At 39.9% G+C, this 15,262-nt stretch overlaps 3 protein-coding genes across 8 annotated transcripts in view; all 3 read left to right on the forward strand.

Moving 5' to 3' along the window:
• Positions 1-15,262, forward strand: part of LOC134823488 (double-strand-break repair protein rad21 homolog A-like) — a 901,854-nt gene that overhangs the window by 555,278 nt on the left and 331,314 nt on the right. The gene's annotated exons all lie outside the window — the stretch shown is intronic.
• The window catches only part of LOC134823483 (inverted formin-2-like), an 86,076-nt gene that overhangs the window by 19,354 nt on the left and 51,460 nt on the right, over positions 1-15,262 (forward strand). For 4 of the 6 annotated variants that reach the window (XM_063834967.1, XM_063834963.1, XM_063834964.1 and 1 more), the window contains one exon: positions 12,320-12,349. In XM_063834967.1, coding sequence (XP_063691037.1) covers positions 12,320-12,349 — 30 coding nt within the window. Of the gene's footprint in view, positions 1-9,528; positions 11,519-12,319; positions 12,350-15,262 lie in introns of those variants that run through there. The other 2 variants (XM_063834959.1, XM_063834961.1) reach the window with 2 other exon arrangements.
• LOC134823490 (F-box/WD repeat-containing protein 11-like) overlaps positions 1-15,262 on the forward strand; it is a 91,726-nt gene that overhangs the window by 5,734 nt on the left and 70,730 nt on the right. The gene's annotated exons all lie outside the window — the stretch shown is intronic.

Below are 15,262 nucleotides of genomic sequence, written 5' to 3' on the forward strand. Positions count from 1 at the left end.
CAGGGTGCAAATCCAGGCACCAGTGTTCAGTAGTTATGGGGTGTATATAATATGCATATACCCCCAAACATTCCGATTTTCGACCCATATACCCTCCAACAGAACTGAGCTCCTCCCATCCCCAAAACTTCTAAAGTTTCGTGAAATTTCTCAAGATTTTCAAGTTTCGTGAAATTTCCCAAGATTCTAAAGTTTTGTGAAATTTTCGGAGATTCTAAAGATTTCCCAAGATTTAAAAGTTTCGTGAAATTTCCCAAGATTCTAAGTTTTGTGAAATTTTCGGAGATTCTAAAGATTTCCCAAGATTTCAGAGAGCACATGACAAAGCAATGAGCAAAGCCACACAATAGTGTGACACACTTACAAGCCGTGTCACACTATTGATCAACTTTAGAGTGCATTTGCTCTATACGTATGTGAATTATAATAGTCATATATTATACTCTTGACAGTCGTCCCGAACAGTGCAACTATTGCTTAACGGATTTGGCACCATGTTCAGTTATTAGAACTGCACCCAGGTCAACAGTAATAACTTATTCAATATTAATACTTCATTTGTATGATACGTCATTATTGTTGTGAAATAGCTTTGTGAATCATTGCAGTGAGAATTTGACAACCTTCGTTTGCCCTGAAATTGTTGTTTAATTTAAAATTATGCCCCTAAAATTGCCAAATTTGACCAATCATACTGCCAATGGGCAAGCTGGATTTGCAACGCTGATTTCAACGGTCAGATTAAACCATAATCTTACGGACTTTGATTCCGCTCGGAAACCACGAAAATGTGTTACTTTACCCGTACTATAAGTAATAACTAATAAGCAAGGTTTTGTTTTATTGCTCACTTCGCTTGTTACCAGTGTAGCTGAGCCCGGTGATGACCTACCTCTCCGCCCTGGAAGAAGAGGAGATACTAGAAGAAGAAGAAGAGGATGACCCCCACCAGCTGACATGGCCTGAAGTCAGATCAGTGGTAGTGCCTGTGGAAACCGACTTCCGGGTCCGAACCTTCTTCAGGAACAAGACAAATGAAGGGAGGGGGCTAGGCAAAGGGCCAGCCACGAAGTGGGCTTTCAACTCCGGCTCTATCAGGGTGAGTAAAAGGGGCCATGAAGTACTGGGACTTCAACTCGGGCTCTATCAGGGTGAGTAAAAGGGGCCATGAAGTACTGGGACTTCAACTCAGGCTCCATTCGTTTTTGTTCTCAGTTAATTGTTCTGAGTTAATTGTTCTGAGTCCATTATTCAACATACTGTGTTGGGTCAGAGAGGTCCTTTCTAAAGTTTACGACTCCGGATCAATGTGTCCTAATTCCATGAGAAATCTATTTTCGGTAATCATCATTTTTGTTGCTGGTAATTCCGTCACTGGACTATAAATGCACAAAGAGTAAAGACATAAAATTATCGTAACTTTATTTTCAATAACTTATATATAAGTTACCGTCAATAATAATCTGTTTTGTTTTGAATTCTGTCAGAGAACAAATTCCATTTACCCATCGGTGATCATTGTGTGTCTGTAATTGTAGTGCGGTTTTCTAAGATTAGGTTAGCAGTATTCAGCGGTAACACTACTCCTGTCCGACAGTACTATTTTCTTGTATTTGAAGTGATATCTCAAATTTGGCACATAGAAATTCACCCAAACTTGCACAAATTATGTGTATTAAAGCTATCTTACTATCTGGAAAGTTTCAAGAAAATCGTATCGTTGGATCTCCAGATATTTGCCTTGGTACCATTGCAAACCACCGAATTGGAGATATTTTTTGTGTTTAAGGTGATATGTCAAATTTGGCCCATATAAATTCGCTCAAACTTACACATTATCCGTCCTATAACCATCATACTTGACGGAAAGTTTCAAGAAAATCGTATGGTAGGATCTGACATAAACTATTGTCCGAATAACCTATTTTCTGAGTCGGACAGGAGTCGCCCAATCCTAAATTTTATATCACAAAACCATCCAGTTATACTGTCAGCCTGTACAGCATACAACTCTGGGTATGTAGTTATGAGGGCAATTTGGCAACTGCAATAAGGATAATGCACTCACAAGATGCACCACGAAGCAGCTGCCGCCATCAGACACATACCACCACTCACAAATTGTAATATATTGACGCAGTTTGTTAAACAGTATTATAGTCTTACCGTGTTGAAGTGTGTTATTTAAGTGCAATGCTCACAACAGCTTCTGTTGTTGATATATTCATATATGATATTAGAGACAAGAAAAAAAGCCATTGTTGGACGTGAGGAGAGTGAGGACTCTAACTTTTAACCTGAGTGTATCTATGTTAGATGAGGAAACTGTCATTACATTCACAGCGAATGTTTATTTATTATTTATTGTACTGTTTGGAGGCTCGTTACTTGTTACGGTGGGGATGGGGGGGTGCAAGTTTGTTTTGAAACCTAGCAACCACTTAGTAACCTAGCAACCATGTCAGAACAAACTAGCACGACCTTCCCACCTCCAGTCTTTACAATAATCTGTTAGTTCCCAAGAACGTCGACTTAAATAGTTTTCACTGCTCCGTCGATGCCTTGATGATTTCGACCTCTATGTTTAGCCTATATTTGGTTCGGTTTGTTATTACAAGTACAAGCAATCAAATAATCCTGATCATTTTTCTGATGATCAGTAATCTAGATATTCTTTGGTTTGATTCTTGTAGTGTTCCCGTTTATTGCGAAAATACAAGGAAAAGGCTCTTATCAGAATTATTAAAACAATGCGACTAATAAATAATGTTCCGATCCGGTTATTACATTGTTTGGTATTAAAACTTTAAAAGTACAAGCTATTAAATAACCCTGCTCCCTTTCTTCCTGATAATCTAGATATTTCCTAGTTCGGAGCTACAGTTTTACAAGGCCCCCAGCTGTTAAATGTTGACAGAACCTTCGTCAGTATTTACTGTATAGTAGTGTGGTCTTTGGCCTTACAATTGTGATCCGTCTAATTCCCATTCTTACTGTGTGCTGACTCCTGGTGGTCCCCAGTTTATATACGGTATTCTGGTATTTCTGTAGAATCGTTATCAGATTATCATGAATCTGATGAAAGTTTTTTATTATAATAATGATATTTATTGTTATAGTTACTAGTCTCTAGGTTCATGGCGCAGTCTTCAGAGTTCAGAAGGAGTAACCCGCTCATAACTACTCTGATTTTAATTTACTTGCTTGCTAGAAAAGTTATCTTATCTGTGGTAAATGTGATGCAGAGTCAGACATTTAATCGTTTTTCAGTTTTTGAAAAGAGTAGAGAAGGAGTCAAGTAAGGAAGGAAAAGAGCAGAGGAAGAAAGTGGTGAGATGTGAGCTTTGTATCGTGTGGTATTTGTGTTTGTGTCCAGGTTTTACTTTCTGTTACTGAGTGTTACTGAGTGTTACTGAGTGTTACTGAGTGTTACTGAGTGTTACTGAGTGTTACTGAGTGTTACTGAGTGTTACTGAGTGTTACTGAGTGTTACTGAGTGTTACTGAGTTTTACTTTCTGTTACTGAGTGTGATTCTCTATTATACTTAACAAACTGTTCGCTGATGTGGACAGTATATAAGAATTGTTATCACCACCAGATTCAGTGGGGGTTGTTGCCCTCTTGCTGTAGATTCTTAAAGAGTTGAGGACGGTTAAGAATATCAGAATGATTTCGCCGTTAATTTGGTAATGATTGGAAACAAATTGGAGTTTAACCAGGATCGCGTGGTCTTGATAAACGGGCCTGGCGGCGTGTTCTATCAGTTCAAATAGACGGGTTCAATTGCACTTCACTGTAAAAGACACGTTTCGGGGGACAAACTAAAAACGCTGAACAAGCTATGAAAACCCGCATTGAGAATGTCCGATAAAGGATTTATTAGACTATTTATAAAAATAAATAGTGCAAGATTTGCATTCGTTTCTTCAGAATTTGTATTTTTACTTCCTCGTGCAGTTACGAGATCCTCTATTCTTCTATAACACACTAGAATGTCCTATTATAGCACACTAGAGTGTCCTATAGCACCCCCACGTCAGTAGTAATCAGGCTTCTATAACTACCAGTGGGGTGAGTTGCCCCTCTCGTGGTACTGTTACTCATTGTTAGGGTCGGAGGAACAGACGGGCCATGACTCGAGCCGTGGCAGCTCTCACGAACAGTCACGAAGTGCTAAACAGGCTGAAAACAGAGTGCCAAGGACACGGATTTTCGCGTTTCACGTCTTTTGATTGAAAAGCGTGACTAGCAGTTTTCACGGATTCCTTTCACAATTCCCTAACCACACAACATGAAAACTGACGTGAAAACCTTCATGACCTCTAAACATACTGCGTGACTCGAATCGTGAGAGTTGTCAGGGCTCGAGTCTGTTCCGACCCTAAAAGAGACAGGCAATTGGAGCCTCAAGGGGTGTTGCTGTTGTTTTGATCTGCTAAAAGTGGGACGCTAACTCAAACTATAGTGAGTGTCACCATCGCGGGGTTGTGACTCTTGATCGGAAGGCCTTCATAATTACATTTTCATCGTGATGAATCGACCAGAAATTCAAATTATGAGAGCCTACCAACCAATGGTCAAGACCCCGCGATGCTGGTGACTTAACATTAACAAAACGCTGACCAGAATCTCTAATAATACTGTTTTTCAAGCTTTGATCATGGCGGCTGCGCTTCTAAACGGGCCTGCGAATTCAATAACTGAATAATTAAAATAATTAAGAATATCGGATAAAATATTTATTTTGTTAACGTTAACGGCAAGCTTTCACGATCATGATAAGCAATAAGCGTTTTTAATACAAAGTGCTACATAATACTCATAGAAAACACTTTAAGGCCAGAGAAGACCCAAAATAGTCTTGATATGCATGATAAGATAACTTCTGCATCTCACGCTCAAATGAGATACTCCTAGGCGCGCCGATGTGTCCCTAGTATGTGCTGATATTCACCCTGATCTCGTAATTCAATGTCAACATTAGGGTGAATATCATCACATACTACTACTTGTTCCTATACTAGGGATCACACATCGGAACCGGGAGCGCCCAGGAAGCAACCTTTGTTTACATAAACACAGTGGATAGATAATTTTATCAGTTGTTGTCTTGTCTTGTATACATTCTAGGATGTGGTTATTTGCTTGCTGCTGTTATTTGTGAATCGTTTTGTTTATAGTTTTACAGCTTTTGGAACGATTACAGGGTTTGGTTAAACCATTTTCATGTTTGCTTGTAAGTTCTATTGTAACCGTCTGAACTACATAGCTTTATTTTAGCCTTCTTTTTAAATTTGTGTAACAACCAGCTTTAGATTAGGTATAGGAATCAACAATCTGGTGGATTCGTGTTATAGAGTAGTGTAATAGAGTCTCATGATTTGATAGTTCTTTCATTAAAATTTGTGATTGTTCCTGAATGGACTCAGTGAGGACAGATTCTAATGGAAATGAATAGCTGAATAACGTATCGACATCTCTACGTCATACTCATATTCTCAAATTATTTGTTATATAGTAGTGTTGAAAGTATTAAAGTTGAAAGTTTTGATACTTTCAACTTTAATAGTCTATTCAGAAACAATCAGAAATTTGAATGGAAGAACTATGGAATCAACAATGATATTCCACCTTTTTGCAATGGTACCAGAGATTTCGGATGAGAACTTTTGAACGCTTTCTAAATGTTTCCTATTCTACAACCGACTGGTCATTGGTTACCTCTCCTTATATGGGCATCACGTGTCACTGGTTACCTATTTAATGACTCATTAACTGGTTACCTATTTAATGACTCATTAACTGGTTACCTATTTAATGACTCATTAACTGGTTACCTATTTAATGACTCATTAACTGGTTACCTATTTAATGACTCATTAACTGGTTACCTATTTAATGACTCATTAACTGGTTACCTATTTAATGACTCATTAACTGGTTACCGAACCTTAAAACAAGTATATAGTTTCATGTGAGAGGTGACTATCAGGTGGCTTATGAGTATTGCACTCACTGGAGCACTGGGACCTGTACGACATAATATTATAGTTATACTGCACCCAACCTAATACCTACACCACATATTATAGTTATACTGCACCCAACCTAAGAGTCATAGTGCATTCCACGAGGATAGCTGTAGTCTACCAAATATTTGACTAATATCATACTACGCTCTACACAGTCTTAGTCCGACACATTAGATATACATTACGCGAGGGTACCACTACCCTGACGTTATAACGTTTAGATGGTGAGTAATGACTCTCCACCCATGACATCAATACAGCATTCCAGCGGTCCCGACATGGCAACCATGATTAATTTAATACATACAAATCCAATTTACCAGGTCCGCTCTGAAAAAATGAACTGATGACACACTAAGATACAAATTATTGCGGCTTTCGTGCTTTTGTGGCAAGCGGTTAAGGGCGGTCCCTTGCGGTGAACGACATCCCGAAACTCTGGATAACAATCGTCTAATTGTAACGCTCAATGTTTTCTAGTTATTTGCAGTTTAATCCAATCTATCGCTTTTTGCGCATAATAACGTGGCACGTGCGTTGCCTTGTCAACTCTGCAGGTGGTTGTGAAACTCATGACAAATCACAAACTGTTGTTGGAAGTATAAGGGTTGCGGGAATACAGTCAAACCACACGGTTATCAGGGAACAGTACACCCCCACAAGAGTGACTGTAATTATAACAGAGGCATTAGTGCATTACCACAGTAGTAGTAGTAGTAGTTGTGGTGGATAGGTACTGCATTAAATCTTTCACCATCTTATTGTATATTGTAATAGAATACCCTGGATTTCCATTATCGTTTGGAGAGTTGCTTTCTTGTCGCGACTGTGAAACTTTAATGTTAGATGATCGGTTTAAGAAACTGTGACAATCAATGTGATATAAAGAGGTCGCGTTTTGTCGCTGTAGTTGTTATGCTGGCAGTGCAACAAATAATGGAAGTTGTAATTGTGGCAATTCGGTAATCTGCCGATGGTCACATATAACGCACGATGTTCACTTAAGGCACAGTTGAGACACATAAATGTAATGAAAGTTTTAATGGAAGTTGTAATGGAAGTTCAAAGTTGTAATGGAAGTTGTAATGGAAGTGGCACGTCATTTCATTATCTTATTGATTAAGCCCACAACAGTCTAGTTCAGAGATTGGTATCAAGTTCCTGTGTATTAACGTCTGGTACCTGCAATAACACAGGGTCTCCGTAACTCTGTATCCCTGTTGTTACACCTGGAGGTATTCGTGAACAGTGAACACGGGCTGAAGGTTTAACCATGTGACGTCACATGGTTTTAACAGTGAGGCCCCCTCTCTATGGTTGTTCCGTGTCTCTGTGTTTTGTTGGGTAGCATAGTTCCGGCTGTCTTTTAGAGGTCCTGTTTAGAGGTCCTGTTTAGAGGTCCTGTCTTTTAGAGGTCCTGTCTTTTAGAGGTCCTGTCTTTTAGAGGTCCTGTCTTTTAGAGGTCCTGTCTTTTAGAGGTCCTGTCTTTTAGAGGTCCTGTCTTTTAGAGGTCCTTTTAGAGGTCCTTTTAGATGTCCTGTTTTAGAGGTCCTGTTTTAGAGGTCCTGTTAGAGGTCCTGTCTTTTAGAGGTCCTGTCTTTTAGAGGTCCTGTTTAGAGGTCCTGTCTTTTAGAGGTCCTGTGTGTTCATCTCTGTCTTTTTGCAGGCTCTCTACTTCACGATTTTAACACTTTCTGACCTCCACATTCTGACCTTTTCGCATTCGTTTAGAATTACGAATATAGGATTCTTAAGAGAAGGATGCAGTTTAAAATGGTATATGGAAACTATCTCTACCTCAGACTATCAGTAGTTCGGCATCTTGGTTACTACATTTCTCATCATATGACGTCACACATATGACGTCACAAGGTTTAACACTCCCCTTCTTCCGCATGATTGTTCTGTGTCCCTGTCCCTGGTTTTGCCGGGTAGACTGCTGCTTAGAGGTATCCAAGTTGGTTAGTGTTCACCTTTTTGTCAGCTCTCCTCCCACGATGTTGTGCACTTAATTCAGATGCCGAGCTTTATTTGCGCCCTCAGAGTTAGGAGTTGATAGGATTTAGAACCGCGAAGGATTAAGTTATAGCTTTACAGTTGAGTGCGTGTGATGCGAAGTGAGATTCCGGAAGGATTCGTTATATAGTTGCTGAGAAGTGTAGTTACTAAGACAAAGAAATAAATATGGGAATGAGGGGAACCTCGCGTCACCTCACTAAGTTGGACTATAAGTTATCTCTAGTTCACACTATTGTGAAATGTGAATACTGTCTGGAATTTGTCAGCAATGTGCGTGACGTATAAGTTCCTATTCATTGTCCTTTATCACATTTACATGTTCGTTAGTCTAATTTAGACCTACTCGAGTCATAATATTGAGAATGTTCGCGGTTTTCCCACATTTCAGCTTGTCTGACTTGTCTGAACTTGTTCACGTAGATTTATGCTTGTATGGCATTGTTTTGACCCTGTTGCCCTATATTTAAGCTTTCTGCTTTTCTTTTGCTCTTGTCTGACGACCTCGTTAAATACTGCTTCTTTGGAACTTGTATAATTGTGTTTCTTTTATTCACAATTTTTCGCGAGTTTCATTTTCAGATACGCCAGGGGACATTTAATACCCATGTAAATTGTAAAATGTGAATTTTATCAACAAGATTAGATTCTCTATTTTAAATCCGGGTATGACGGTGAATCAACAATCTTTGTTTTTCCGTTTATGATTTAAAATACTTTTAAACTTCAAAAGTATTTTAAATTTAAGTTATTTAACGGACACACACTGTGCAATGCCAGTATCAAATTCAATGAATGTAAATCATCAAACATGTAATTACTGTAGCTTAGTTGTGATTGTTGCCCACCCACGCTGCTCTCACACTGTCCTGTGACTTGAATTCTCATCTGAAGACTTGAACTCACATAATGAAATAAAAGTTAGATCACAACTCGTGAAACATATTTGAGTGGGCAAATCCGCGGCCGGACAGATTCTCAGTCACTTTGTCACCACCCTCCTAGTAGCTCTGTGACATTACTTCTCATATAACGCGGACATCACTTGTGCTTGTTCTGCCTAACAAGCAGTCTGACTCGTTGTAAAAATTGTTGATTGTTTAGAACTACTTGCCGCTGGATTACATGCCATTCCACTGCTGACTTTAACTGACTGTATCGGAGGAAGGTTGCCAAGAGGGGGCCGGCTTTTTCAACATGCTCTCTGAACTGTTATTTAACATATTATTTCCTTTAGTCGTTACTATGCGTCCGGTCCTTTCCAGCCACTCTTTAGTAACAAATTTCTCACCCTATTTATTATGTTTGATTTGTTATATTCGCATTTGGGTACGGTTTTTAAACACTAAAACATCCATGATTGTGGTAACATGAGCCTTTCCATGATCTGTAATTAATAGTATTAGAATGATCACCGCAAAAATGCCACACTTTGTATTTATAGTAAGACCGGAGGAGTGGGGCTAATGCTGCTCTGACATTTGATATCTTACTGATCTGTTGTTTTGTACGTGTACATTGTAGTTATAGTTATATAGTTTACATAGTCTGTTTAGCTGTAGTTTTTAGATGTATCACCCCGCTGCTTCACAGGTTCTGTAAATGAGAGGAGGATCAGTACATGGCACACAAATATGCGGAGAATCTGAACTCTAAGAACTACGTTGGTAAGAGCAGGAGGAAGCAGCTAAATGTGGACCCCTCAGTGGACACCAGTACCCCTAGTGATGAGCCACCCTCCACCTCCAAACCAGAGTCCACCAGTGTGTTTAAGAAACTCAAGATCAAGAAGTCCAGGTCACCGTACAGAAGCAGACCTATCAGTTTCACCCCCTCTTCAAGGTTTGAGAGGAGGAGCAGTGGAGAGGGTGAAGTTGTGAGAACTCCACCGTCTCCGAAGAAGAGTAATAAAAACAAGGTCAAAGCTAGGTGGAGGAATGTGATGCGTAATGGGGGTAGCAAGCGCTCTAGTAACCACAGTAACCACAGTAACCGCAGTAACCACAGTAACCATAGTAACAACAGTAACTGTAGTAACCGGAGAAACCGTACTGATGAACTGATAGGGCTGCTCTTGACAGCATCCGTTCAGAAAGCTAACACTACCCCAGAAACAAGTACACCCCAAGCTTCCTTAGGACCTGACATTTTGATCAGTGGGGCCCACTCTAAAAGTCTTGATGGAAATTTCCCTGTATCAGAAGTGCGTGGAGATGCGTTTGATTTTGAGGATCAGATCAGTCTGGAGAAGATCAGTCTGAGAGAGGCAGCGAGCGCTGAACGGCTGGATCTCTCTTTAGATGATCTCTTCTCTGCTATTGATGTATCCCCTGACATTCCTAACACAGAGGAATCTTCACCAGATAAGGAAGGTACTCATATGTTCACCCAAACTATAACAGAGCCCACCAACTACAATGAAAATGTGGATAAATTCAACTCAAAAGCGGAATCCTCGGATACAGGAGTACAAACGGATCTCGTTCAATTTCAAAAAGACGTGGAATCTACTCCAGCAGAAATAGTTCCTGTAGAAGATCCGAAGAAATGTGTTCAGTCCTTTACTCAAACTGAATCTTTGGAACAACAGAGCTTTCCTAACGAGGAACTGTACAAACTGGATATTCCATCTCAGTCACTCATCAACAAATCTAACGCTCATATTCAAACTCAGGAAATTGAAATTGAAACGAAGGAGAGTTCAACAGAAACCTTGGAACCCTCTCCAGCTGTGATTGAAACAAGTTTTGCCGAGACAAGTTTTGCCGAGACCCATTTCGTGAATGTCGGGCTCGACCCTATTGAAGAAATTCTTATAAATGGTGAGTTGAAGGAGACCAAACCTATTCAAAGGAATGTGAGTGTCGGACTTGATCCGGTTCAGGAAATTCTCATAAATGGTGACTTGAAAGAGACAGAACTATATCAGAAAAACGTTAGCGTGAGTGTTGGGCTTGACCCCGTTCAAGAAATTCTCATAAATGGTGACTTGAAGGAGACAGAACCTTGTCAGAAAAATGTTAGCGTGAGTGTTGGGCTTGACCCCGTTCAAGAAATTCTCATAAATGGTGACTTGAAAGAGACAAAACCTTGTCAGAAAAATGTTAGCGTGAGTGTTGGGCTTGACCCCGTTCAAGAAATTCTCATAAATGGTGACTTGAAAGAGACAGAACCTTGTCAGAAAGTTGCAAGTTCTGAAACTTCAAAAACTTCAGAGTTGGACCTTTCAGAGAAAGCTTTATTGAACGGCAAAGGTCAGGTTAGTGTGCAACTAAAATCCGAAAAATCAGAAGAGGAAGAAACCCGAATACTTCTCAGCGGGCTCAGTGAGAAGGTCTCAAAGGGGGATGATAGTGGACGTAAAGAGCCTTCAATAAAGACTGACTTGAAAGATACTGCAAAGGTAACTGAGATAACTCTCTCTGAACCCCAACAAACAGTGGACTCCAACATCGAGACTGAAGATGAGGTTAGTATTTCGTTACTATAGCTTACAATTAGTGTAATCGTAATTAATCAATACCATAGTAAGTCAGTATTATCGTTACGAGTAAGTTGAATTGTTAAAAGTTGGTATATATTGATCGCATATGTTAAGTTTTAACTTTTGATAACTTAACATTAAGCGTACTAAATGAAACAAATTACTGTTTGGACGTACGTTACAATTTAGAAGTATCAACTTGTCCGAATCCTGAAAGGTGTGTTACGTTTATAAACACATACGTTTCGATACTATCTGCAACAAATGTTAAAAGGGTTTATTCGGGGTCCTCAAAGTAACGTTTATTGATAATTCCTCTTAATTTCTCTCGGTCCTTCATTCCAGTCGAACCCACCAGGTCGTTTGACTATCCAGAGATCAATACTTCAAAATTTTTATCCCGATTGTTTGCTGACTGCATACCTTCACTGTGGTTTGAATTTCTTTTAATTAATTAGAACCTCCCGTTCCAGTAATAGGGCAGCGGAGGCCAGGTTCCAAGGTACTACAGGCGACCACTTTCCAATTGGTGTGGGAATTTGTTGGCTGAAAAATATTTGATACATTCATTTGTAGAAGTAGCAAACTTGAAACCTCGGATTATGCGAAAAGAGTTACTTGTTGCGCGGAAATCAGCGCCCACAATTTTTCATTGCCACCATCATATCACAAACCTTCTTCAGATGGTATTAAAACTCAGCAGAATATTATTCCCGCCATGCAATTTATAATATTGGTTAAAATGCTGAGTTTCTTAAAACTCATAGTAACGGTTCTTTATTTCAGAAATCAGTGAAGAGAAAGAGTGTTCTCGCGGTAAGCGAACATTTAATTTAATTTCATTTATAGTCCGTTAAAATTGAGTTATTGTTAAAATTAAGTTATTGTTAAAATTACGTTATTGTTAGGGTACGCGACAATTTACCTCGTGAATACAGAAAATTAAATGTGGTAAATAAGAAATTTAACACTATGAGTATGAGATTATTGTTAAACATGTACTTACAGTGACCCTAAGTATAAATAGTAAATATTGACGATTCCACACGTTATTTCAAAATCTCATCGCGGCTTTTCCTCAGCGTGACTTTTTACGTAAACTTCTCACGGCGCGAACACAGAAGCAAGCGATCCTTGTAACATCATGAATTATTCCCAATATTTCTGATGAATACTGATTGGGTTGAGGAGCGCTCTAATACTTTACATACAAACTAATTGAGTTGATTGTGATTGCATGTTTGTGGCTCTCTGCTACATGATAATAACTGTAACTCTAACATTTTCCCTTGATGATCTCTTCCCAGCTGCCTTGTGCTTATCGTTTATACAGTATATACTTATAGTACGTATGGTAATTTTACTTTATAATGGTTGCAATTTAATAATGCAGCTGTGTCACACCATCTTGCGAAAACGTTTTCTATTCGACCTTAATGAAATCTAAGTTTTCTCGAGAGAAACAGATATCGAATGCACGTGTACCGTGTATCATGAAGCGTGCAGTATGGACCGCGTGTCAATATGTGCAGGATACTGTGTACTCTGTCTCCTGAACCCTGTACCGTATACTGTCTCCTGAACCCTGTACCGTATACTGTGTACTGAACCCTGGACCGTATACTGTGTACTGAACCCTGGACCGTATACTGTCTCCTGAACCCTGGACCGTATACTGTCTCCTGAACCCTGGACCGTATACTGTCTCCTGAACCCTGGACCGTATACTGTCTCCTGAACCCTGTACCGTATACTGTGTACTGAACCCTGGACCGTATACTGTGTACTGAACCCTGGACCGTATACTGTGTACTGAACCCTGGACCGTATACTGTCTCCTGAACCCTGGACCGTATACTGTCTCCTGAACCCTGGACCGTATACTGTGTACTGAACCCTGGACCGTATACTGTCTCCTGAACCCTGGACCGTATACTGTCTCCTGAACCCTGGACCGTATACAGTCTCCTGAACCCTGGACCGTATACTGTGTACTGAACGTACGTGTACCGTACACCGTGTACTGAACGTACGTGTACCGTACACTGCGTACTGAACGTACGTGTACCGTATACTGTGTACTGAACGTACGTGTACCGTACACTGCGTACTGAACGTACGTGTACCGTACACTGCGTACTGAACGTACGTGTACCGTACACCGTGTACTGAACGTACGTGTACCGTACACTGCGTACTGAACGTACGTGTACCGTACACTGCGTACTGAACGTACGTGTACCGTACACCGTGTACTGAACGTACGTGTACCGTACACCGTGTCTCATGAAAACTCACGTCTCTTATTGTGTGGTCTAAGATTGCGTTGTATAAAAAGGACTAATGACCCTTAACCACTAACCAGCGGCCTTTACAAGTTAACCCAGACAGTATCTCCACGCTATAGGACGCCAATAATCCCCCTGCAATATCTGTGAAGGTGTTGCTACTGAAAGCAGACCCCCTGTGATCTGCGGTATATTACAACAAACACAGCACCGTTATACGTGTTATTTGTAGTATTATGTGTTGTTTGTAGTATTGTTTGTAACGGTTGTTTCATTGTCTAAACTCTATCAATTTGCACCGTCTCTCCGGCTGGATCCTTGAACTCTTGAAAGCGTACTAAAACTCATAATATAATACATCACAACAGCCATGCCGCACTTTATTGTTCTCTTATAGTCTGTAAGTGTCTCTATTGAGGGTTGTGAGCGCTTGTAGCTCAATATTCTTTTGTTAACGTGTGTTAATTGGTGGACAAGCATTTCAACCTCTATTTTGAGCCGCCAAATTATCACCTAAAGGTACCTTATTTACAGCTGGTTAAATAATGGGTTCTATTTACCACCTAGTTTATTAATATAGTCTATCAATCATGTCAGCAGCTGGTATTAAGATGATCTTAAAATCTTGCAATTCGTTTACTAAATTGTCATGAAAATTAAACGTTACATCAAAACTTTAAATAAGTCGTTGTTTGACTATTTGAAGGGTGCCCCAAACTTCAGGTGAAAGTGATCAGTACCCCGTTATGTCCTATACCAATTAAAACGTGTAATTAAGCGTATGCCATATAGCAGTTGCCACAATATATCAGTTATAAGTTGCCACGTTGCCACAGTTACCAGGTTGCCACAGTTACCAGGTTGCCACAGTTACCAGGTTGCCACAGTTACCAGGTTGCCACAGTTACCAGGTTGCCACAGTTACCAGGTTGCCACAATATATCAGTTATAAGTTGCGATCGTATACCCGACTTGTGCGGCCTCTTTTTGACAGCCATCCATCAGAAATCTCACTGTTGTTACGTGCTTTGTTAGCTCTAACAGAAGGTTTGAGCTACTAATACTGCATTTTTTAGCGTACTTAACGGACTTCTTATTGTAGGGTTTCTTTGTTGACGTACATTTCCGCGAACTGCTCCTAGTTTATACGATTTCTTATAGTCCCTGTGACGCTATTTTAGAACTTATTTTAAAGTTTTTGTTGTACTTTATAGTGAAAGTAGTAGATTAACGATATCACCAAAACTCGTTGTTATTTTAAGATAATGAGTCAGGTGTCACTGGGGAAGTGTGGTGTGGAGAGGGCAGTACTCCAGCACAGCTTCTGACAGCACGCTTTACTTGTCTCTATTTAAGCTCTAGTAGCTGCTAGAACTATTTTATCTAGCTGCAATCAGTACCTGACATTCAGACTGCTCGGGTTGCTTGCGGAGTTTAACAC

The sequence above is a fragment of the Bolinopsis microptera genome, chromosome 11 (assembly GCF_026151205.1).
Source record: "Bolinopsis microptera isolate Bmic1 chromosome 11, MBARI_Bmic_1.0, whole genome shotgun sequence".
Classification (NCBI taxonomy): Eukaryota; Metazoa; Ctenophora; class Tentaculata; order Lobata; family Bolinopsidae; genus Bolinopsis; species Bolinopsis microptera.